The sequence below is a fragment of the Dermacentor albipictus genome, chromosome 1, assembly GCF_038994185.2.
Source record: "Dermacentor albipictus isolate Rhodes 1998 colony chromosome 1, USDA_Dalb.pri_finalv2, whole genome shotgun sequence".
In the NCBI taxonomy this organism is placed as follows: domain Eukaryota; kingdom Metazoa; phylum Arthropoda; class Arachnida; order Ixodida; family Ixodidae; genus Dermacentor; species Dermacentor albipictus.
In genome coordinates this window covers 73,557,015-73,584,039 of record NC_091821.1, presented here as the reverse complement: position 1 = coordinate 73,584,039, position 27,025 = coordinate 73,557,015, and the positions used below count along the sequence as shown (strand labels likewise).

Genomic DNA, 27,025 nt, shown 5'->3' with positions numbered 1-27,025 from the left:
ATCGAGGGTGAAGATAGTTTTATTCAACACAATCAACATTTCTATTAACCCATTAAGTTGGAATGAGACTCCTTAGGCCCAAAATATCAATTTTCTGATTTTGCATTTTTTTGACAATGCATGCCTTTAGCTTTCAAAAAATATATTGTAAAACTTGGGAATGCACAATTTCTAGAAAACATACCTAATTCATTTTAGTTGTCAAGTCGGCTGGAAAGTGGGCATGCCCCTGTCATCAAGACTCAATTTCATATGAAGCTATTATCACATAGATACAACTTGTGTTTGATATAAGTTTTGGTTTTGCCACTTTCTTTTTCTATCTAGTGCATCTTACGGTCATTTGGGAAATCTCTGTAGCTCTCCTGTACACTTCTTTTGTTTGTTTATGGAGCACATGACACATCTGTGAAGGATCTATTTGGTGCCCTTCTCAGTGTTGCTGATGGAGAGAATGCAATGACTGAAATGGAAATGACATTATTATGGCAAAATGCTACAGTGAACATGTGCTAAAGCACCTAGGGGTCACTCCTGGACATTTGCGTGTTTTCATGTGCACACCATCGGTGGAGTCGAAACAGGTAAAAAAACGACTTCTAACTGAAAGCCGAAGCAAAACAGCAAAGAACTGCAAAAAACAGAGAATGGATATATTAATGCTCATCACGAGAAAGACTAATCTTGAATGTTTTTACAAATCAAGCAGTTTGACACCAATTTATCTGCATCTCACTGGGAGGGCAATTTTAGAACACTTTTGTAAACTGCTGGGTATATGTGAACTAGCACAATGCGTTGGCGGGCTAGTTGGTGCGAATCCATAAATACTTTGTTTAGAGCAAAACAACAGACACAAGAAAGACGACGGAACAAGGCGCTCAAACAACAAGGCGCTTTATCTTGTCGTCTTTCTTTTGTCTGTTGTATTGTGCTAAACAAAATATTCATGGTATGTGAACTAAATTTTCTGAGCATTGCAGTTTGTGCCTGGAAAAAAAAAACTTTGCCTTCATTTTTTTTATGTATCTACGTAGTTCTAGTTCCAATTGTGTGCCATACCACTGCCCTTCGTTTTGCAAAGTTCGAAAGCTCTGCAATAAATACTAGTTCTGAGAAAAATGGTGAAATTTATAAAAAATCAAGAGCAAGAATAGCTAAACATGCAATACAGTTTTACGAAGATTTTGAGCATAATAGACAGCCAAATTACAGTCAAATCTCGATATTTCGAACTCGAAGGGGCCCAAAACAGCAAAGCTGTTTATGCGGACCTTATGGCGTCGTTATCGGACTTCGCCGAAACTATCATCGGTAATGGCTCGAGCATTGTCTTCTTCCTCTACAGATGGCTCGTTGGCGCCCCTTGGTGCTACTGTGTGAACGCGCTTGTGCCAGTGCTCCTGCGTTTGTCATCTTCTTCCACAGCTGGCTCTGTTGCTGCTCGTCATTCCACCGCAGAATTTCACTTCTCCTCTGTCGTAATTGGGAGGCCACATTTACAGGGTTATGAGCCATTCATTGTCTTACGTGACGGACAGATTTAATTTTGGAGCAATTTCATTTTGAAGAATCGCAAGTGGCAATGCTGGGCAGATGCTGCTCACCACGCCACCAAGCAAACTCGAGACATCGAGTGCAAGTGACAATGGCAGACTGCGGGCATACCGTCACCGACTTCCTTCTTCCCATCACAGCTGAAGGTGTGTGTAACCTCACTAAGAAACACAAGACGTCTGTCGTCAAACCAATCCAACCAATCGTCAAAATGATTACAGTGCCCTCACTTCCAGTGGTGGGCCTTGCGCCCGATATAAGGAGCATCGGATTAGTGGTTCCGCACATACTATCCCAACTACAACTATGGGAAGACCACGAGTAGTGCGTACTGCTGAGGAATAAGCTGCCTACAGTGAGCATCAGCTAGAGTTGGCTCGCGAATGGGCTCGCCGTCGTAGGGCCTACCCTGAGCTGCATGCCCAAGACGCGAAAACACATCTGCAGTGCCGGGAGGCCGACCCCAAGCTGTGTGCCCGAGAAGCCAAAGCTCACCAACAGCACAACCCAGCTTTGCTGTTCAACCATATTCACAAACTGGAAGGGGTGGTTGATTTTTGCTACCCAATGACATTTTCACAACTGCATTGTGAAAGTTTCATGAATTATGCTTACAATGGCATTCTTTATAAGGTACACTGGGCCTTTATGTGAACAAAAGCTGATGAAGGTCCTCGAACGGATGTTATATCTGGGAATTTCTTGAAGCAAAATGCTTACAACGAAGAGCCACATTAACATTACACAGGTCTAGTTACTTCCTCATTGCAAACTTTGTATTTTAGTGGTAATTATGATTTGTTAGGGTGATGTTTTTATTGTTCCAAGTGTGTACGGCATATCCCTAAGGTAAGCAATAGGGAAAATTCTGGTGCTGCTGTCTGAGATGCACGCAGTGCCAATAAATTTATTTGATAGAGATGAGGAAATTATATTTCGTGATGGATGCAAACATGTGAGACAAGTAATTATTCAACATTACTCGTAGTCTCTTCTGCTATGCCAGTCGATTTCTTGCATTACAACACTGTTGCATGCTTTGCTGAGTGATATCCAAATAAACAATATTTGTTAGACTTTTCTTGCCTATCATGAGACGAAACCAGCACTGGTTCTGACTCAGGGTTACTGAACTTTTGTTATATAGCTCATCTCATTTAACCCTTTGAGGGTCAAATTATTTTGAAAAAAACTTTCCCACGTGGTCAAATTACTTTATTGCGGATCTTGAATGTACAAAATTTATAAAGTCGGGAATAAATAGTAAAAAAAATTAGGAACAGTATTTTGGTGTCGGCATCACTCAGAACTGCAAAATGTCCAGTAGTATTTCAGAGTGTGGTACTCCTTAAAACACGGTTCTACGCACAGCGCCTTTTCGCAGTCTGCACACCTAAAATGCATGTTTGTTCTCCTCTTGGAGTGACGAGTTGTGTTGGCGCACACATGACATCTTCTCTGCGTGCGGCTGCCTTGGGTAGAGGTCTGAGGCACCTTCTCGCGTAAGCACGTTGCCGCAGAAAGCGAGAATACCTCGTGAGCGGCGGTGATAAACAAACTAAGAGCAGCGCCAATCAAGATAGAAATCAACTTCCGCCGCCCGTGAAAGAGAATGCCGACAAAGAGAAAAAATCACGTTTCGCGCGCCTCCGTTGCGATCACGCGGCGGAACCGAAACTGCGAAAGCGCGTTGCCGCTGAGAGCGAAAATACCTCGCGGACGCAGTGATAAGCTAAGAGAAGCGCCAATCAAGACAGAAATCAACCATCACCGCCCTTGCAAGAGAGTGCCGACAAACAGAAAAATGACACTTCGCGCGCCTCCGTTGCGATCACGCGGCGAAACTGAAACCGCAAAAGGGGTGTTGCCGCAGTCTGCGCGACGCGCTGAAGCTAGAAATCAGTTCTGTTTATCTCTCCGAGAAGGTAGCACAAATTTCAAACGCTTCTTGTAAGTCCTGAGAGGTGGCAGCACCTCCCAGTAAGCACGGATCGTCATTATGGCGCGAAATTTCAAACAGAGGTTCGAAACCGTACCCGTACGGCAAAGACCTTGCGGGACAGAAAACCGCCGCCGTGCATGTACGGCGACAACCTTCAAAGGGTTAAAGAGCAATATACATTGTCTTTGCATTCAGTTTTCTCTCCTACTCACTTTCCAATGTGTAATAAAATCATGGATAAATTATATATATTTACAAAAAACCACATATGACATATAAATTGTTTTTGATTTACCTAAATTCACTGTAAGGTTGTTCACTATTATAATGTCTGTGAATACAGGTGCATCACCATCTTTGTCGATGGAAAGAAAAGAAGCAATAGAAATAATATTGACCTGACCCGTAATCCCTATTTATACCTACAACTGTATAAAGTTTTTCTAGCCAACGAAAAAATATTTTGGCGAAATAGATGTAGAAAATCGATCATATATGCTTTGAGAACAAGCAAGCCCTTATAGCATACACAAAAACCCAGCTTACTTTATAAAGTACATCTGCATTAATTTTCTAGCAATGTTATAATGATGTACAGTAAATGCAATGTTATGATTTCAGCATTTATGGCATTCTCTCCTAAAACTTGCACATAAAATTCAGATTCCAGAAGCAAGTACTAAGCATGATAAAAAATAACTAGGCTGCACACACAGCAGTGCCTGCTGTGTTTATTACTTCCCTAAGTTAGGTGATAAATAGATCACAGACATGATACAGCTGACAAAGAACTACAATGCAGTCATCTTGGCAAGGCCCTTCCTAGCAAAATGATGTACTAAGTAAAACAATATTTTACACGAACAAAATGTAAGAATGCTTATGTATAGTTGCCATCACCGTTGTAAAGAGCGCAGGAATGTCAGCCTCTAGGGTTAGACATCAATTGGTTAGACATCACTGGCTGGCACCTGAGTGCCTCGGAGGCTGCCATTTCCACGCTCTACGCAAGGGTGACGCCGAGTGTACTTAGATTTAGGTACACGTATTAAACACCAAGCAGCCAAAGTAGATCAGAAGTCCCCCACTACGACGGTGTGCCTCATAATCAGATCCTGGTTTTGCACATAAAGCCCCTAAATTTAGTTAAATTTTTTAGAATACACCCGATGCAAGCAGACTGTAAAATGATGCCCTTGTTACTGCTAATCCCACATGAACAAGTTACGCCATTCAATTGCCAAGAATAAAATATATTTATGCCAGCATGTGGTACACATGATACTTTACAAGGCTTCTAAATAAACGCTACTGATCCCAGTCACTTAAGATCTACTGCAGTCCTCATAAACATGTACAATAGAGTCAATACCTTTTGGTGCCTTGAGCAAGGGTGGCTTCAGGCATCGAAGATGAAAATGGGAATCACAGATTTCACAACACAGCAAATGCTCCTGAAAGACAAGCAGCAGAACACAACACCATGCCGATGAAACATATCTGTTTTGTTACAAATACAATACTGAGAGCCAACACTGACGTGTTATACCTTTAAGACAAGCCTTGTTAAGACAAAATTTTCTGACAGGTTGAGCAGTTCAACCATCTGTGTGACTTTTGTTATGATGAAATTATAAAATGAAAACATTTCCAAGGTTTTCTCATTCACGTCTCAAATGGAGTCTACTGTCTACCCCCAATTCAGCAAGCTGACAATTAGGGGTGTGCAAATACCAAATAGTAGATTCCAAAATGAATATCAAATCACAAATTTTTTTTTATTAATTTGAACACTTACAAATTTTGGGCGAGAAAATACAGTGCTGCACATTACTAAAAAGTCTCCTACCATTGCATAACAGTAATGTCGCAAGCTATGAGTAACTTTGGTACATTATCAGGTTATACAGTACGGTCTAATCTTATTGAAGGGAACACCAAATTAATATGCCAATACTGAATACAGCTCAATTCTAGTATATGAAGATCTGGAAAATATTTTTTAACATTGCAATTTCTGTTTAATTCAATAGTGCTTTTTTTTTTCCTTTCTGAAACTTAAATGAATTAGCGACATTTTGTTATACTAAGAACCTCATTGATATTCAGTACAAAAGTGGACGGGTTTTGTGGCAATCTTTTATTTATTGCACAGAAAATTTTCCTTAATACAGTTTTTCTCCAAAATACAGGACTAAACCAACATTACACAGTTGGGTTATCCTAAGGCCAATCTGCACAACATACGAAAATACTGCGTGTCACGTGACTTGATCACCATTCCACATGATCACCGCTTTGACAGTAGGAGCAGGCACCATCTGCACAGTTTCATCGTCAGGTTAAGCATGATTTGCCACCTGTCAAAGAATCCAAAATCTCGAGTCATAGCAAGTTTGTGCGATGCTTGCTACCCCTCACTACCTCCGTCCACATCTTGTTATCATTTTGATCGGTCCTGTCGACCCGGACGAAGCTTGTACCAACAGAGGCGGCACCGGCCGACACAGCGCCACTATGCGGGTTGCAGCGTTTGGGTGCTATGTGTGTGCAATACTTGCACTGAGTCGACATGAGGGAGCGCTCGCAGTGACAAAGTCTGCTAGTCTGCTACTGCATCAGCCGAGGCAGTGCGTCCGCAGTGCGCTCAGCACTCCTTTTGAGCCGAAAACGAAGTGAAACGCTCGCCTGGGCGGCAGCGAGCACGAGAGGCTCCACAGCACATGCGACACTGCATGTGTCTCTACAACGAATATGTTGAATATTCAGGAAATCGAGTGGTAGATATTCGACTTGCAAATCGAATTATTCGGACATTCACAACTCAATTCGATTAGGTGATACCTGAGTATTTGCACACCCCTACTGAAGAGACATTGCACTTATAACCTAGAAGTGGGGATAAAAAGAAAGGTTACAGTAGACTAAATTATTGTCACAAGAAGGGCCTACCACTTACCCCCTCTTTCTTGTTACCACAATGAGAACACATCCTGCACTGGGAACACTGCCACTTGCTGGAGTTTAGAAGAACCAGCGCCAGCTCCTTCGTGTGCTTGAGACAGGACGGATGGGCTGAGATAAAAGTGAATGACAAAGGACCTTGTTAAGCGCACCTTCATATCACACTGAGTCGTAGTGCAAAATAATCACAAATTAGTCATAATCTAACATCACAACATGTGCAGTATTATGAGCTGCATTCATGCCTCGGGAAGATTTCCATAATACAGTCAAGATCATTATAATTAAGTCTTAGCTGCCACTAAACACTACTTAATTATATCAGATATTCGTTATAAAAGTACACACTAATATTGGTGACAAGAGAAGTCAGATTGTGTCTACGTGAAAATAAACACAAGCATGAAGCCTTGCGTCGGCATTGCAAGCCACCCAGCAAGTGCGGTATTCTCGGTCATTCACTTTCAGAGATAAAATAGCCTTTCATATATTTCACGTGACTGACAACTGACTCGTTGCTGTAGACGGGTGACAGCATCCTCGTGGCATTGTGCCAAGCATGCCGCCCGACATGACTAGCAACCTGCCGCAACATCGGCCACTCGGTGCCATGTGGCTGATCCCAATTATAACAGCTGTTGAGCAGTGTGCCAGTCATGTCAGAGACCAGCAAAACTAACGCCTGCCCGCCAACCAATCAATTGCATGCAAACATCATGCGGTACGACCCGTGAACGCTACCACACATCTGAACATTACTTGTTGCAATATCTTTTTTTTTTCCACGTGACTATTGAACCGACTATGGAAGGTGCATCACGGGGAACCACGTTGTGCACTTGGTGGAGCACGATCAGTCTAGAGTGCGCGTTTGCTCAGACGCCAGACGAGCACTCTGGACAGGCAGTGACTTAAGTTGCGGTTAGCCAGACACATTCAACAATGAACGACCACGCCACTGCTACGAGCACACCTTCGCACAACACACGTAATAAACTGCTGCACATGTTGGTTGGCAGTTGGTGCACTGCCTGTACATATATTCTAGTTCACAGCACCCAGGAGCCGTATTCTTGGTCAATTCCTGCCAGTGACGCAATCCCTTTTGCAAGACTTCATGTGAGTCAGCACCGGAAGCGTTGGCATCTACAGGCTATAGCACTTCTCGCACGCTATCTTGGCACTGTGCTAGAAATGGTGTTGCTCGTACATGGTGCCAAGTCACGTGAAGGCGATCATATCCCAAGGAATTGTTGACCGAGAATACCACTCCGAAATGCCTGCCTACCAAGAAACATGCTTTGACTTGCGAGTGAGTTTTGGTTTTATTAAAGTCATAGGTTAGCCCATTGAAATAAAAAGTGACAAATCAAATTTTTTAATTACTACATTGTATTCGATAATTTATTAAATAAGTGTTCCATATAACAAGGTTTGAGTCTCACTTTGAAGCAAGAACTACAAAAATTTTACAGTTGTAATTCCAAATAACATTAGTCTTCAGTGTTGTCTGTTACATGATAAAAAAAGCATGATAAAGAATAGTGTGCATTGGTTGTCCTTTAAGTGCACCCAACACTCAGTACACAAGCTTATTTTGCCGTTTGCTCTGCTTGAATGAAGAATTGAACCTGTGAGTTTGTCAGCAAAATGCTATAGCCACAGAGCCACCACAGCGGATAAAATAAAATTGAAAAACAGGGCTACACACTTCTAATTAAACTTCCCATTCCGTTCACTAAGGACTACCACCCCCATCATCCTTTGCAACAGCAGTGGTGGTATTAGAGAAACACACCACAAGGTCGATCTGTTAAAACATCTTTACATTTCAAGCATTTTAAATAAGCAAATTAACTCCTTTTTCCTTTCGTTTTCTGGAACGTTCCTTTCGTTTTCTAGGCCTCAGCCTAGAACATGGCAGGAGTAGCACTCACCAGAAAGTGTGCATGAATGACAAGAAAGAAGTTCCTCAGCCACTCCATTTCTGTTGTTCCTTGATGTTCCATGACAAACCGAGCAGCGTCCCTGGAGTGCTGACTTCCTCTGCATATAAATACGTGAAACTTAGCACATCATTTGCAAAGAATATTTGGTTTTACAAAGCTCTCCACCTGATCACTCTGAAATTGCATGTAATATACTGGTAAAACCGAAATCACATTCAATTTTCAGCACTAAACTAAACATAAAAGAAAAATAATGACATCCTTTTATTACATCTAAGGTAAACAGTACCATATAGATCCCAATACAGGTTGGGTGGGAACATAGGTTAACCCCTGCTTAAGGGAAGGGGGGGGGGGAGGGAAACAATTGATGAAACAAGTTTATTCTCACAACGGCGCTGCAGCTATGCAGCCAAATGAATTCATTGTCACTGGTAGCGAGCACGCATGAAGCTCCCACACAAAGCCACAAGTGCATCCAAGTTTTGGATGCACTGTACGATGCCCACGAAATAATGTCCTAAGGCCAGGATACATAGAGCCGAAAACCAGCATCAAAGCGATGAAATTCGCCCGGCAGCGTCCACTCAACCCTCGACATCCAGGTGGTGGTGGTAACAACTTTATTGAGATTCTGCTCAGTTCTAACTTCTAACTTCACTGGTCAGTACGCACACGCCTAACCACAACATTGACTTCAATAGTGTACAGTGAATGCTCCTGTCAAAAAAAAAAAAAAAACATTTTCAGCCTGTGTGCCTGTGCTGGCACATGACCGCAAAAAAAAAAAGTTTTATTATTTGCTTTTTTAAATTCTAAAATTTCTGTCAGCAAATGCGCTTAAAATTATGTAGCTAGTCCCAACGAGATTAAGCGATACCTTGTAGGGCATCTCATATTTCAACCACAGTTATGGTTGGGCTTGATGGGGCATGTGATCGTGGTGAACAATAGTACAACTATAAACCAAGAGCTCTCATCAAGCAAAAAATATCAATCAATATTGTGCAATGTGCTTCTTTGGAAAAGTCAGCAACCAGTGAGCATAGTTTTTAACAGTAAGAACTCTCTTGTCAATCCCAGATTAAAGGGACACTAAAGCAAAACAATAAATCAGTTTAGACTAATTAAACATTGTTTGAGAACCCTGCAGGCAGTCATTTCAAAAAAGAAAAAGGTTTGATTATTAGATGAGAAAATGAAGGTCTAAGTATCAGTATTTGAATTTCGCGCCGAAACCCCAGCGCCGGTACGTCAGCATTATGTCGGGGATTCCAAAGTACGTTTTCGCATTTGGGCCGCATTGGCTGAATGAAGGTTCCCGAAACTTGCCATGTTTAATATTTGGTTCCTTTAAAACACAATGTAGTCAATCTGTACCGCTATATATAATTAGTGGGCCCTAGAAGATGCCATCAAAATCCAAGACGTCACAGCCCCCAGGTGTGGGAACTTAAGTAGGCGTCGCCACCCGTATTTCGTTCTTGTGCTTTTTCTGGCTTACCAAACGTCTTATAGTTGTAAGAGTGGTGTTTTTGGTGTTATAGAACAGTAATTTACTGGTGCAGAAAAAATCATTTTTCACTTTAGTGTCCCTTTAAATATTCTTGTTATTTTTTAATATCGGTTCAAAAGGGTTATTTGAGGCCAAACGCACAAGACATGAAGTCGATCTCCATAAATTTACTTTAAAAAGTTCTGGCTGACTGCAATGCTTAGTAAAGCACATGCCTATAACATTTCTGGCAGAAATTTTTAACTACCTCAGCTCCATTAAAATTTCACAATGCAGGGAGATACATGGCGCAAAGAAAGTGTTAAATATTGCACTTAGTTTCCAAATGAGAAACATTTTGTTGTGAAATTAGAGAAATTGCACTTCGATGTATGCCCCCTGTTATTGGCTTTTATTCTATTTTTGCTGCAATTTTGAATCAAGAAGTACAACTTGAAGCAAGCCTGAAGTTTATAGAACTTTTATGTTTGTTCACTGTCATTTTATTATCTTATATTGGCTTAAACATAATTGGATAATTGGTTTTAAACATAATAATTGGTCTTCATAATTGGATAAAAAAACGCTTTGCCATGGAACAAAGACAATCGGAAGAAAAAAATGAACCCGAATTAGAGGAAACGGCACTTTTGCAGCATGTTCTGCTGTAGCTGGCACATTGTCGCGGGCCATCTAAAAATATCAGTGATAGTAAAAGCATTTTTTATGCAAAAAAGAAAAGAATATTTAAAATTGGGTCACTGCTCTACCCAGTCATTGATCCGCAGTAAATGTTCACTGCAATACACATCTTAGTCTGGAGAGCCATTGATGTGTTCACAGCATTTTTTCGAACACAAAAGCGCTGCAGGAGTGCTGGACATGTGGCTGCCATCGCACTGCCACTTACTTATTCTTGCGTTTTTCAACTAAGCGTTGAACACTTGCAGTAGAAGTCTGTGCTGCAATGGCGCTATTTGCAAGACAAGCTAGCCAAGACCACTATACACAACCTTTGCCACAATATAACTGCTAAGATGCCTGCCTTAAAGGGCCCCTCACCAGGTCTGGCCATTTTGAGCTGGCAAGCGCAGAGCTAACAATGCACGCCAACGATGGTGTTTCCAAAGAATTAAATCGATACGCACTGTGAAATGGTCTGAAATTTCAGTCAATTTTCCCTTTCCCTCACGGCAACCGTGCTCCAAGCCTAACGGTGACGTCTTGTCCCTGCGCCTATGTGCTTGTGTACGCAGTGTGACGTCGCTCATAGTGACTCGTGACTTTGATAATTATTCAAGGCAACATCTGTTACTTGTGTGATCTGTTGCTTGAATTGAAGAATTGAAGTTTAGAGAAATAATGAAACACATAAATGGAATGCCTGCTTGTTTTTTTTTACTTCGCACCAAAGCAAGAGAGATGTACTTATGCTTCGTCTGTTTGTTCCCACGGTCGTGCAGTCACGTGAGCAAGTACCGAAGCTATGCCATTTTCTACCGTGTTCCAGCATGTGATCGTGCTCTGCGATCTGCTTGTTCTGCCTCAGTATTTGTGTAGCACTGAATTATACCGCTAGTCATGAGTCCTTGTGCACAGCCCACAAAATTGTGTGCTGAGCGAAACGAGACATCACAACAGCTCGCGCACAACGTTGTCAGTGCACAGTGCCAAAAAAAAAAGCAAGGAGAAAAAAAAAAAATGAAGGTGGGGCCTCTGCCACATGCGTCGCCTGATCCCCGAGGTCTGGTATGGGAGAACGCAGGGAAGGAATTTTGCTTGCGAAGGCTAGACGGCGCGAGTAGAGAGAGTGTCTAGCTTGGCAGTGGAGCCCGCCTGCTGAAATCATAGGTTCCATCACTGAAATATTTCTATCTCTGCTGTTACTGAGCCGAATTGAAAAATTGTTTCGGCAGAACGCTCCCTAGAGACATGTAACAACTTCCAGCATATAACCGAAATTTCCTATGGGACCTGGTGAGGGGACCTTTAACACATGAAGCGCAATCTGAGGACAAGCTACTAGACCGAAAAGCAGAACAAAGACATCATACCATGCATTTTAAGGCGTTTTCTTGTGGCTAACGGATTAAACTGAGAGAGTTGCATAGTTTTATGGTTCTAAATGCTGCTTAAATGCGTATCGTAAAACGACATAAAATTATTAATGCAGTGGCAGAAGTGTCACCCACGGCTAAGTTGACTACCGCTAATTTCACCTCGGCTAATTAAACTTTCTGCTTAATTTGAATGCACTAAAAAGTACCAGAAAGAACACATATATGGAAGGAAAGCTCGCTTCGTTCCAATACAAAAGCATGTCGCATCGAATTGATCCAATTACTGGCCCTCGTGCACCAACAGCAGCCCTCATCCTTTTTATTTTTATGCTTTAGTGGCCGATGCTTCTTCCACCCGTGAAGCCATCCATTCCTGCTTGTTTTGTGTCATGTCAAGAGTGCGGCTGATTCTGCGGCTACGGTCAATGCTGTCAAAGGTTCCTTTTCAATCAAACGCTGAGGTACTGTTTAAACATACCAGTGCTCTTTGCTATATGCTGATTGAGTAACACCTCAACAGCACCAAGCAAACTGACATTACAGTCGACTTCATGCAATAAAAAGATACGAATTAATTTAATTTTTTTTTCTATTTTTGTAGTTGGACTTTCTAGATAATTTAACCAAATCTTGTGATCCCACAGGGGTCAAATTAACAGGAGCCAACTGTATTAAATTAGGCTAGCAGTCCCAGGTTGGTTGATTTAATAATTGGAAGTTGAAAAGAAGTGACAATATCTGGAAGGCTGAGAAACCTGCTGCCAGCTACTCAAAATTAAATTAGCCATCCAGCATAAGGGCATTTTGTGCCACCAGCATAAATTTCAATGCAAACAGAAAAAAAAAAGCTGATCACATCTTTTACAGATAATTGCACGAAAGGGCGACAGTGAATCACTAATTTCTAACGATATCATTTTCGTCTAGTCATTTTCTAAGGATGGTGCAATCCTAAATGTACATTTTGTAGCTTGCATCAAGACAGCATTACAAATGTAAGCAATCTAAAAAACACAAACACATATAAGTTGCTTTCAACCTGTTCGCATTTAAAGTCATAGTAGACTCGCATAAACATTAACAAAACTTGCTTCCATAGCAATGATTTTGTAAAAGTGAAATGTGCCATACTTCGTGTAATGAATGCACTTTTCCCCCAAGGCTAAGTTGGAGGGCACATTTATATGCAGGGCAAATTTAATGGGGACTTTTTCAAAACAGCAAAAATCTAAAAGTGATACTGTAAAGACAAAAAAAAAATGTGCTAGATAACTTAGCTTCGCAGTAAATATACACATATACTATTCGCCAACAGAGACAGCTTTCCAGTCTCTGACAGATGCAGCTTGTGCTGCATCTGTCAGTAGCTTTTAACATGGTTCTTCAACAGGACTTCCAATGCAAAAATACCTCCTGGCAACATAATTCCCATGATGTACCGCATACTCCCATGACTTTTGACTTAAAACCGGTCATAAACTAGAATTACAGGCCATCAGCCACAGCAAAATGCAAGATAGGTAGAAAAGCAAGCAACAGGTAATGCTGTTACAGATTGGCAGTCTTGGAAGGGGGAAAAAAAAAAAAAACAAGATTTTCCACTGTGGGAATCGGTGCAAGTGAAATTTTGATGAGCCAGCAAGACAAAGCTGCACATCATGATAATAAACACACAGCAGATAGCAAGTTTTGTTTAAGCCTGCCCTAAGCACCTATTTTTTGTGGAGTGCATGCACACTTTAGATTAACAATGGTTAACCTTTGTAAAGGTTGGACAGCTTCGCCGGAGACATCGTGCAGGCATTGAAAAGTACACAGGAGGCTATATGCTTGCTGCATATGGCGTCTTGCAGTGCCACAAGAGTGCGGTACAAGTAGTTCAGTTCCTTCTTGCATTTTTTTTTCTTCTGCAATCTTGCAATCTTTGCAAGATGAGGTATCTTGCAAAACTTTAAGAACACCTTGGCATATATAACTTCTTTAGTAAAATTTGGCACAACTTTTGTAAAATTGCAGACCAAGCCTAAATTCATAGACATTACAAGAAACATAAGAGAGCTGGGATAGCTAACAGTTTGATAAGTCAGCCAGCATCATGCAATGGTGGCTTATCAGCTGTTTGCACAAACAAGAGCAGAAATGCATTAGATATTTCCATCATGGCTGCACACATGCAAAGCACAAGAACTTTGTTGCAAATGTTGACTCTGCCTGAACTTTTATTTGGATGTTCCAACTTCACCCTTATTTTGAGCATGACAATAGTGTGCATGATTCAGGTTATGACCACAAAGGTAAGCCATAGAAATTGACACTTCCACTGTTGAACCGTAAGCTTTACTTGGAATAGAATTGGCATGACTTCCAAGTGCCACTTTGGCAACATAGTCCCAGTTCTTACAAATTTCTGCACAAAACAGCACACAATGTAAAGCTTTTAGATAATCTAGATTTACAGATATAGATAATCGTTCTACTTAAGGCTTGGCTAGCTGTATAAGGACTACTTTAATGCATACTTTGCATTGTTGGCACCGCAATGACCTTGAAAAATTCCAAAATTACAAATTAATGACTAGGGCTTAATAAATAAAGCCAGAAGCACATAAAGCAACAACTGGTGCTATCATACTTTTTTTCAAGCAAATGAAAAAGTTCAACCCTACCTTGTGGCCTGTCCTTCCTGCAATGTCCCCATTCTTGCCTACTCCCAGACGGCCACTGGCATCAAGTTCATCATCAGAGTCACTTTCAGACTCATCACTCTCACTGCCTGGCAGTCGGTAAAGACGACCTACGCGCACCAAGCGGCCTGCTGTGACAGCACGCTTCACAGCAAGCCGCAACCGCACTCCAGGGTCCAACCGCAGTGCCTGCCGCACAAACTTGACGATGGCACGAAAAGTTGAGCCACCTTTCTCCCCAAGGGCGCGCACAGCCTCGACTGCAGAGTGCATAAGGTCCGTACGCCGGTGGATGCCTGCACCGATAGCGGCAGCAGCCGCTACCGCTGCAGCACGGGCTCGCCCAGGGCCGCCGCCAGCCGCTGAGGACACAGATGACGTAGCAGCACATTTCTTCTTAACGGTAAGCTTCAATGTCTCAGCATCCTTGTACGAACATTGGCCCTTGTTCATTACCTGCCAAGGAGAAATACCCACAATTGTCATTACTCCCTTGATGACAACAACACATCTCATTTATGCATATTCCACAGAAGAGAATTTCACAGCAAGTATGAAAGCTGCTGCTACACAACATCTCTACAATTCCCAATTTAACTATGCTAACAAATAAGACATCTGTGACCTGTTACAATGTCCATCCACTTTATAAAAACATGCAAGAGAATTTTAAAGGGCCGCTCAGCAGGCCCTGCTGTAAACTTGGTTACATGCTGGAAGTTGTACAGCTCCATCTGGGGAACATTCTACCACTAAAATTTTTAGAAAAAGTTCAATAAAGATGAAGATAGAAGCAAATATTGCACGGCCATGCTGCAAGTAGGCGAGCTGGCATTCCATAAGGAGCTCACTCCTGTTGCATCAACCCGCGTCTGCAAGCAACATTCTTCTGCCTTTCCCCATGCATTAGAGCTGCAGGCTCACACAACTTACAACCTGAATTCCACCTCCCCTCTTCTTCTCATGCTGCACAACTCATTTCAGGAGTGATATTGTGCACTCTGCAATTCGCAGGAATTAAGAGTTGTCACAATGCTGCTGGCTATATCTGCGCTGCAGGTGTTATGTAGGTTACACGGAAATGGTACACATGTGATGTCTATAATGGCAAGGAAAGCAGCTCATCCGAGAAGGGTGCATAGACTTTCATTTGAATTTTGTGCCATTTTTGACGTACATGTCAGTGTAATACTTGGCAGACATGATTGTCCCCTCGTGATCTACATCCATGCTTGTTTGTTTGCAATGCCTAAACCTTGAGAGCAGTTCGTTAAGACGGTTGCTCCAGAACTGAAATTATGCATGGCTGCTCTGTCTCTCTAATGCAAATTAAACTTATCCTAATAAATTAACAAATGTGCACCCATAGTGAAAAAGCCTCTCGACAAAAAATTTAACAAGACAGAACTTCACAGCTTTTTAATGTTTAACTCAAAGTCAAGCATTGACATAGATAAGAATGATGAAAGACAATTGCTTGTCCTTTCTCTTTCATGTCTTTTTTTCATCCAGCTTCTATATAAACCTATACATACCTCTACCATGTGACCGGCTTCCCACACTTCCCACACTTTTTTTCCACTTTTCCACTCCTAATGCTAACACATTAAAAACATCTTGGGTACATACTGTGGCCATCCTATAAATGAATTTTATTTGATGGAATCTTAACGTAATATTCAAGGTACATGCATAGACCTTTTTTTCATGGACGCTGCCATATTGTGTAGGCAAAGGTTCCATCTATGGGCAGTCAGCATGCTGGCTTAGGCGAGCACTCCGTGATGTATGCCAGCTATATGCTCGGTGGCAGTTCCTGGACGCTGTTCTTCCACTTGTGTGGTCTATTAGTATGACATGGCGTCTTCCATGTGGGGAATGTTGCTTTGAGTCATACTGAACTGATTTAAGTCGGCACAGCCGTAGTTTCTGCTGGCACTAAGGCAGACGGAGCACTCCGCACTATGTGTGCACGCATGTTCGAGCCTTCAATCAGCCTCGGAAATCAGTTCTGTATTTCTGAAAATTCATTCCATGAATGTGACCATACTGCAGCATTCTCAAATTTTATGCTGTGGTTTGGCAGCAACGAGTTCTTACGAAACATGAGATGATCATAATAGTGTGTAACGTTCCGCTGCAGAATAAGTTGTGCTGTTATTTTGAGAGGTTATATATACATTGCGTAATTATGCCGTTTGATGGACAAGGTGAAGGCACCTGATAAGAGGCCTGATAAGTGAAAATACCGGTTTCCGTCAGAGGCATTATTTTTCTTTGTCATTAGTATTTTCAAAGGTAGTTTCACTTTCGTGAGAGACTACACTAGACATGTCGAAGTACAGAGCTGACAGCGCTTTTGGCACTTGCGATGATAGCAAGCAGCTGGCACAATGCCAGAAAACACTGTTGGCTGTATACATGGAAACATTCGGTGCCGAGTCACCCAAAGACTTGTAAAAGTGCAACTATCTCTGAAAGTGATCGCCTCAGAATACCAACACATGTGCCCATTTGTAGATTTTTTCGTTATGTTTGTTGTGGCATTTTTCAGCAATGACTATTGATCATTCCAGTCAACAGCATTCGTGCATGAGGTGTGGGAATCCAGGCCCCAAGACGGTCTGCCGCGGCAAACGTCAGGCAGGCATGCCAAGTACGTGTGGGAAGAGGAAAAAACCTTCATGAGGGTTGCGCATGAGAGTCACGAGCGTTATCAGCACCACCAGGCACGTCACGCGAGGTCCCTCCGACATTGCCAGTTTCTTTGGTCTCCAGCCAGCAGCAAGTGTGGAAGTCTCCACCACCTCTCCCGTTTTCTCGCACATGGTTAGTCAACCATGTTTTTGCTGTGGCAATCGCAGCCGCCACCTGTGTCCTCAGCTGGCAAGTCAGAAGCCCCTCTTTACCTAGCGTATTATTCTCTTCGAGGGAACCTTCAAGTGATGTAAACTATAGCTAGCTGGCCTGCTCGACATGTTAGTTGCAATCATAATAAATGCTTTCAGAGTGTACACATGGTTATTGTCCACTGTTTCCTCAAGCTTGTACCAGACCATGGTTGATGAGCAGGCGTGCCCCAATCGTGGTGCACGGTGTGCCAAGGTGGCGCGCGGTGTACCGAGGCATAGAGCCATTGGCACCCCCAGTATCCCTACAGAGGGCAGCACCTCATTTACACTACACTAGAAGAAATTTGCATACGCTTTTCGTAGTATGAAGTATGGTATGGGGTTTTACATGCCAAAACCACAATCTGATTATGAGGCATGCCATAGTGGGGGACTCCAAAAATTTGGACCACCTAGGGTTCTTTAACGTGCACCTAAATCTAACTACACAAGTGTTTTCGTATTTCACCATCAAAATCCGGCCACCCTGGCCGGGATTCGATCCCACAACCTTGTGCTTAGCTCTGAAGCACCAAAAGGATGGCTATGTTTTCTCTGTTGGGGGCAAGCTCCATCACTGGAAAAGCTGGCGCCACCGTCGGCGTGACATGGCATGAGGGATCAAGTGGACACAGCGGCCGCGTTGGCTGCTTCAGAAGCGCCAAAGCGAACTGAAAGTGAAAGTTTAAAGTCCCACCTGCGCTGCAGTTCTGATTAAGTGGTGAGGTTTTCCCACCTTGGGTATCTGGTTGACAGCATTTGAAAGTACTACAATAGGTAGTGGCTGCTTTTGGAGGCATGCAGCATGGTAGGCACTGCTCGGTGCCACAGTGCTAGACGTACGCAACAGAGCCTGGTGTCAGCCTTATTCACACGTAGCTACAAAACAAGAATCTACGTAGAGCTTGGCTCGCGAAACTTAAAGAACCGGCAAACAGCGATCGGCTAGAACTCGGGCATGTGGCAAGCACATATGGGAGAAAGATTTCTGTTACAGTGTCGGGACTGTGATGTTCGGTAAGTGGCAGAAAATGCACACCGAGATGCTCGCCCACATCCACTGCCCGGCTAATGTCATGACGCTTTATTTGGTCTATGAACTTGTTGACACTAGATTCTGGCAAGTTCACTGGAATGGAAAGGGAACGGTAAGAAGCACATAAAAAAAAAGGCATGGCACATGGTCATGTTTGTGTTATGAATTAATGTACTTGATTACGAAAAAGCAGCAACAAATCGCACGCCGAGAAGACCGATAAACGTACGGTGCGACACAACTTGAGAAGTATCATTGAAACGCCCAAGAATCTATAAGAAAAAAAAAAAATTGCATCGTCGCAACGGCACATCACAGTCGCCATAGGCGTCAAAGTCTCTATAACGAAATTACTTTTAAACAGCTCTGATAACGTCCACGCAACAATGGTTGCTTGTGTACTGTCAAATGCTCATACTGCGGCCTAATGCTCGCGGCACGGTACGAAAACGCGCTCGCAGCGAAAGCAAAGCATTCTGCATGGACATGCATGCAGACGCGTAATCGTTCACTGTGAACCTGTGCAATCGCTGCGTTGAGGCTTCATTCTGTTATGCTCCATTCGATTACACAGTTAGCCCAAGAACATATTTCACATAGTTTACTCTCAGCGTTTGCCTACCTTTCCACAAGAAGCCGGTTCGGGAGACTCCATCATGGCGACCACGCGCAGTGGTGTTCACTGTACATATTCGGTGAAGAGATAGCGTCTGTAAACGATTCTATGCTTTCAGTTTGCCCAAGATTATTATTTTGACAGTAAAAAACTTCCCTCATTTTGAGCGTACTTACAGAAATGTCCAGGAGGGCTGCCACGTGGTGCTTTTATTGAGCTATAAGGAGCGCGCCGCGTTATCCCTCATACTACGCAAGGGAGGCGCTTCTGACAGATGGCGACTCCATAAGTCCTCGCCCCCAATACCCTGTTTCACCCTAATTTGGCAAACAGCATAGGCTGCTGGACCTCTGCACTCCACACTGTAGAGAGCCATCTGCTTATTAACATAGTTTACAGAACATAGTTTGTGTGTTGCTTTTTTTATTTTATGAGTGTCTCTTTGTTCAAAACAATTTGTGTCCTCATCACTCATTTTTTCTTTCTGACATGTACATGTCAGAAAGAAGAAAAGGTCTTGCACAAGGCCACACAGGAACCTAAATACAGCAAATTACTTAACAAAAAGCCATGGATTATTTGCATTAAAACTTGACAGTGCTCCTGAGCTGACAAAAAGACTGAATAAAAAAATTGTGCCAGAAACTTCGGCAATGAATGTCAATGTAAGCAAATAGCTGAATGCTTCAAGAAAGCTAATTGCCTGATAAAAGGAATGATGCACTTGAAGACGTATATTTGTTGCAGTGAGGATATTAAGGTAGCGTTTGTTGTTTCATGGCGTAATTCCACAGAGAACAGTCATTAAGCAGCACATCTGTAGCGGTTGTAAAAGTGGCTTTACATATAATACCCCTGCCACACGGGCACCCGCGAACTCCGTTGAGCATGAAACTCCGTAACGGAGATTGATGGCAATGGAGTTGCGGCCGTGCTACACGGCACAGTGCGAGCTTTCGACGGGCGCCGCACGGGGTAGAAACGGCGCTGCTGCGCTTACTTCCACGTGCAACTGTTCACATATACAGTCGTCGTTAAAGTAAGCTATGTGTATTTTTTTTAACGCAGTACGTAATAACATAAAATCACAGCGAGAAACTTTGCGGCACGTTACCGCAAGACTTTTGTTTTCCAAGCATAGCGAAGTTGCAAGCGATGCTGGCCACACTGCGCGTTTGCTTTCGTGCGTGGGCAGCGCGGGTAGGGTGGCTAGAAGGGGAGGTGTGAATATTAGCGGCGCTTTCCTTCGGGCGCGCATGACCCCCTTGCTCACCGATGCCACCAGGGGGAACGTGGCGCTGCTGCTCGCGGCGTGGTATTACGGTGCGGTACTCCCGCGCTGGCCTGTGCCCTCCGCTGTCAGTTGGTCTCGTCGCCTGTTTTGGAGTGTTCCTCCCGACATTCCGTCATTCGAGGGCAAGATGCTGTGGACCACCTAAGTTATGTTGAGCACCGCAGCGATGCACGGCTAGTTTATTACATTGCAGGTTATGCGGCGAGAAGGCGTGTTTTTCCCACACATTGTGAAGACTGCAAAGCACCATAAAGGCAATATCCCCGGAGAGCTTCCACTAGAGGCATCCAAAGAGTGGTACCTTGAGGGCCTTTTATATCCCTCAGAATCGTTCTATAAGCTGGACAATGCCCTTGAAAACAAACTCACTCGCTTATTCAGTATAACACCCGCCGTGGATTCTCAGTGGCTATGGTGTTGGGCTGCTGAGCACGAGGTCGTGGGATCGAATCCCGGCCACGGCGGCCGCATTTCGATGGGGGCGAAATGCGAAAACACCCGTGTACTTAGATCTAGGTGCACATTAAAGAACCCCAGGTGGTCAAAATTTCCGGAGCCCTCCACTACGGCGTGCCTCATAATCAGAAAGTGGTATTGGCACGTAGAACCCCATAATTTTTAATTCAGTGTAACACGCTGGCATGCCAAAGCTGTGGCTGAGATTTTGCAGTCAATTGGTTAAACGTCAAAGATTGGTTGCCTAGACCATTCTGCTACCCTGACAGCCTCAGTTATACGTTTTTACTGCCTCACAAAGATTCACTTTTTGCTTAAAGGTGTCAATCAGCAGAGCAGTGAGAAGAAACAGAAAACACTGAAACCTTGTGTGTTGTAAATTTTTTTCCTCACTTGTAAATAAACGATTTCATGACCAGATCTGTTGCTTCACTGTCTGCAATCATAGTAAATTGCTTATATGAGCGTCAAAATGACATGCTACAGACAAGCGCAGACAAAAAGTGGTTTGTAAACACGCCCAGACGTTATCAGGTAATGTCTGCAGTTTACAGGTCTTACGGCACGCATAGGGTGATTGACTGCTGATCTCGAGAATAACGGTCGCATTTTCAGGGAGGCGATATGCAAGGCGCCTGTGCGCCGTATGATGTCAAAAAAAAAAAATTATGGGGTTTTACGTGCCAAAACCACTTTCTGATTATGAGGCACGCCGTAGTGGGGGACTCCGGAAATTTGGACCACCTGGGGTTCTTTAATGTGCACCTAAATCTAAGTACATGGGTGCTTTCGCATTTCGCCCCCATCGAAATGCGGCCGCCGTGGCCCGTATAATGTCAGTGCGCGTTAAAGAACCCGAAGTGGTCGAAATTATTTCGAAGCCCCCCACTAGCCCCTAACACCCAAGCCAGCTCACGAAATGCGCACAGACGAAACGCGTTTGAATCTCAATACAGTGCGAACTGGGCCTGTAGAATTTCACAGGAGTAATGATGTGGGCTGACATAACATTGTTGTCATGATAAAGATTAATTCTTTGACGCTCGCAGAAAGCGCGCGATACCCGAAACGGGCTCACTTTCATTTCGGTGGTAGAGATGCAGCCGACGCGAGGCTGGCGAGGCGCTCATTTCGGCTGCGTGCTTACCCCGCCTTGGTCAACAGCGCCGCCCCGCAGTATCGGTGCGCTGTGGGGTCACGTTTGCGCCGCCGGTATTCACACCTCCCCTTCTAGCCACCCTAGCGCGGCTCCCGTTGTTTGGCCGGTGGGCTTCGAGTTGTGATGCCGCTGTGTAATCGTGCAGGTCTGCGTGTTTGCGACGATAATGCGCCGGGATCGCTCATGATGCATGTCACCCGGAGAATTTACCCGTGCGGCTTGAACGACACCATGTGCGGATCGCAAGCATATAAGAACAAACGAAATGGCGGAACGACGTTTCCCGATGCGGCGTGGCGAAGTATTGGTGTAGAGGGTACAGTCACTGATGCCCTTAAAAACAAATTAAACTTCCATTATGTGGCATATATCTCAAGGCAAAAAAAGAAATAATAGTGCTAAAACTTATAAATTAACCAGTTACGACGATTTTACTAGCGTGGTTTCTCTGCGGAACTGTAGCTACCTGGGAACGAGAGTACTCCATCCAACCGTAATGGTCATTGCCGAACTCCCTTCGCCCAAAATCTCCATTTAACTTCCTTGGCGCAAGGGAGACCGTGTGACAGGGAGCGGAACTCCATTGGCTTAAAGACGAAGGAGTTCAATGGAGTTCGCGGGTGCCCGTGTGACAGGGGTATAAGCCAATTCGTCATGTGCGTTGTCTCCACTGACATGAGCACCAGTGTGAAAGGTGACCCTATAAACATTTAGACACCTAATTTCTCAAACGACAGCATGTGCATCTTGCTTGGCGGCGAACGCAATCCGAAACTTGGTTGTGCAATAGTATGCGCACTTAGCATCGGTGCCTTTGTATCGGTGGCGAAGTCTGACCCCTGACTGCCAACCGCAAACCATGGACCACCAACCACAAAAATAGGTCAAAGAGCTGTTCTTGTGGTTAAAGGAAGCTATTCAATTAAAAAAAGAAAAAGAGGCCCAGATGCTTTTTCGTGCAGCAAATAGTCAAAACAGTCACATTGTGCAAAAACAATTCAAAAGCATTATGTCACTTCTATTGCACCTAGTTCAGTTGATATAGCAGTGTGATGAAAAGCAAGCACCCAGCTGGAAAGCACTTCATTTCAGCTATTATTGGATGTGAGGACCGTATCGTGGCACCGCTTGCCATCAGTGCAAATATGACATGTAAAGTTAGATTTGCTTCGGTGCCATTGTGCGCTTCGTTTTTCGTCATACTGCCACAAGATTTCAGTCCATCGTAGGAGTTTTACTCAGAGCGCTTGTTCCTTGCTATGATTTCAAGGTTTTATATGCTGTGTAAGAATATACAGTGTTTCTCTATGCCGATGTGCATCAGATTTTGCTTGACATATCGCAAAAATAGAAAGTATGGTAGTTTCTACAGAAGCCCCACAGTTGTTAAATTCTTGGGGGAAATTTTAAAGAGTGCATATACATCTATGAAGAAACAACGTGTGAAGCTCAGGAATACGTGAAGCGAGGTACAAGCGGTTAATGCAGCCAGTCATATCTTGTAAATTGACAGCTTTTAGTTGGTTTGAACACTGTGATGGGATCTTGTCGTAGATGTTCAGAATTTAACATCCACACATACCTGTATTGCATTGTTCAGATCAGTCAGATCATCATCTTTGGCCATCTATATATAGGAAATGTGGCTTAGTTATCTGTGTAACGATGCTGCAAGTATCATCCTCGAACACTTAAAAGGCAACTCCGGCATTGGTTTTTTTTTTATTTTTTTAAACCAGATTGAGATACTGTCACTTTCAAATGGCACTGATTGTCCTGTCACCTGTAGGGTAGTTCAATTTGCTTAGAATTTCATCAATAATTTTAAATAACGAATAAATGTGATACCAAAACCGAAACAGGTAGCTGCTTTGTGTGACGTCACGATGAGTCAATGATGTCAGATCCTACACTACCATAATGTAAACACGCAGAATGCGTGCTAAAAAAGCAGTATGCGTGGTTCTAACAGCAAAGAAGCGAAGCTGATGATGTCTCCTGACGACACAGGAAGCTTTTACAGAGTTTCCAAACTAGATTGTGGCGATCTAAGTGACAATTTCAGCTACAGTGGGGTGTAGTCTCAGACTTCGCAAATGCAGGGTGGCTAGTAGGAAGTCGCAAGTCGGGAACGCAACCAATTTTTTTTAATTCACTTTCAGGAAAACTAGACGACTTGCAGCCATATAGTTTGACACAGATAATCAGTATGCAAAAGAGAACATATATTCAAAATTTTATTAACATCAGTGGACATTGAAAAATCGCCGGAGTTGCCTTAACCTACCAGATATATTGTTAGTTGACAAATTTCTGTAGCAGTTTAAGTTCTGTTGCCATACAATGCAGAGCCTTCAGGTTCAGCACACACTTTTATTAGCCTGCATAAGAAGTGCAACATGACACATAATCATGTCTGATTTGCATGCATATTGGTGCATGACGATGCTGTGTTTAACAATGGGGGGCATGACAATGCAGACAATATCTTGTAAGTTTCTGTTTTTGTTGTAGAAAAGGCTTGAAGAGAACAAAAGAAAAAAAAAAGCCCAAAGCTCTAAAGTGAGAGGGGGGTGGAGAGGTCATATTTTTGTTTTGTTCAGAAACTTAACGTAATAAGCAGCCAAGGCCATCTTTATTTACACTGCTGATGAAAAAAAACAAACAAACAAATGAGTCAAATGCTCCCCCGCCCCCCATGGCAAACATTACCAACAACTGTAACCCAGACAAATCTTGAACGCTCACAACCTTTGAAAAACGGTTAACTTCCTGAGATAACTAAATTCCGAGAAGTGATCTCTAACCGATTAAGGTTGTTGAAAAAAATCTCTGATCACTTTACTCTTGCATAGACCATGTCTTGTTGCTGCATTCTAAACAAGCCATCTGGCCAGAACAAGAACAAATCCCAGCCTTGGCTGGTGGTGTACCGCGATGAACGTATTAGAAAACATTTATTGCCCCCCAGAGCAAGTTTTCTCTCATTCTAATACAAGTCAGTACTATCCCGTGACAAGGGGAAACATTTTTGAACATTCAAAATAATATAAACTACCTAAATCACGAAATATCACCGTGCGCACCCCTTGCAGCAAAGGGATGTCACATAATCCCACATTCGAAGCAAGAACAACTGCAGCACCAGTGCTCCCAGTGGTGGCCCTCATACCCAATAAGTCTCTCACCACCAGATTTGATGGCCACGAATGGCAAACACTGAATAGTTTATTAGTACTAACATGCCTGCCTCCTGACACGACACACTGAAAACCACACTAATGGTGCTCAGTATACAAGCTTGGCCTAGTTGGTTTGACATAAGGAATGGTAAAACAGCGGGAAAGAAATGGACGACAGGGAAAACTCTAGACACATACAAGCATTGTATATGTCATGGGTTTTCCCTTTCACCTTTCACATTGCTCTACTTTTCCCACTGGTGCCGCCACTTCTAAAATGACAGCAAGCTCGTGTGCATTTACAAATGAGGCAGCATGGCTGAGCCACAAGTGCAGGCAATGAATGGATAAAAAAGCTCCAGAGAAGGTGGCCAACCTGAATTTAAAATTGTTACGCTTTCTTTAGTTTCATCCCAGAATAAAAAAGATTGTAACATTGTGGTTCACAAAAAAACAATTGGTTTTAAATTTTTGGTTCAGTTCTGGTTCAATACACTGCAGGCAAGATCCACCGAATGTGGATATCTTTTTCAGCCATCTAACACTCGGATAATCCGACGTACTGTGGCGCAACGTATAAAACCCATGGGGAAAAAAAGAGGACAAAAAGAACAGCGCGATTCGCCAACAGAGTACTGTGCTAAAACATAACAGTCAGATAAATGCAAGAACAACGCTGGAGCCACAAACAAAGTCATGAAACTGGTTCTACTTTCCACTGACAGCAGAACTCTGCACCAAGCTGAAGTTTGCACTACCCACCCAAATTCATCACTATCAGACTGCACTACTGTATGTTCAAAACTCCAGTGCAAATGCTCATCAAACCAAATCCGCATCACACAGTTTTTCACAGGTCATACCACAGCTGTGTTTGAGAAAAGGAAAGTGACCCAAAGCTTAGGCAACTTATTTGGGAGCACATAATGTAAAGGGCCCTGCTGAATGCGAGTTTGATGCACAACTTTTTAAATACTTTTAGTTTTATCTAGCTTCATTGTAATCTTGCAAATTTACATTAGTTATAGTCACAATGACATGTGGATAACAAAGCTTGCGGCAACAATAAACAGTATGCATCATACATGCACCTCCAGCATGCAATAAGACATGCATTATCTTATTCAGACCAATGCCAGAGCTTATAGCATCCAAAGGGAGGATGAAATTTTATTGACTAACTGGCTGACGAAGGTAAATATTACTTTTGGCAGCTGATTCAAAAGAAACACCTCGGCTATGAGAGACACTGTAAAGAAGCTCTTACTTATGATTACCTGGGTTCTTTAATTTGCACTTAAGCATAAGCACATGACCATGCTATAGCCAGCACAAATGATGAGGTCTTTAATTCTTACTACAGATTAATTATGAAAAAAAAAACAAGAAAGAAAAAAGAAGTACTTTCTTTAGGGTGAAAACTTGGCAATCTGTGTCAGTGCCATAACAGAGCTTTTGAGTGAATTTCAATAACTGCTGATTAAGTGACAGCATATGCAGTCAGGAAAATCCAGAATGGAATTCATAACTTTGGCCAGACGTACTCCATTCCAGACACCCAAAAGCCTAGGCTCCAAACTAAGATAGTTGTAAATGTGAATTTGTGACACAATCTTAATTGAGCTGAACTGCATGAAGCCCTTACTGAATTACCTACTAAGCATAAATTTAGTTTGTGGTGAGTGCTACCACTTTAGTCCTACATCCTTCCCAATCACAGGAAAAAAAAAAAACTGCATT

General features: G+C 42.9%; 1 protein-coding gene across 6 annotated transcripts in view; it reads right to left on the bottom strand.

Moving 5' to 3' along the window:
• LOC135903954 (histone acetyltransferase KAT6B-like) overlaps positions 1–27,025 on the bottom strand; it is a 144,105-nt gene that overhangs the window by 106,859 nt on the left and 10,221 nt on the right. For all 6 annotated transcript variants that reach the window (XM_065434459.2, XM_065434464.2, XM_065434460.1 and 3 more), the window contains exons 3-6: positions 14,634–15,107; positions 8,401–8,509; positions 6,459–6,574; positions 4,872–4,953 (exon numbers count right to left, since the gene is read on the bottom strand). In XM_065434459.2, the coding sequence (XP_065290531.1) occupies positions 4,872–4,953; positions 6,459–6,574; positions 8,401–8,509; positions 14,634–15,107 (781 nt within the window). The remainder of the gene's footprint in view (positions 1–4,871; positions 4,954–6,458; positions 6,575–8,400; positions 8,510–14,633; positions 15,108–27,025) is intronic.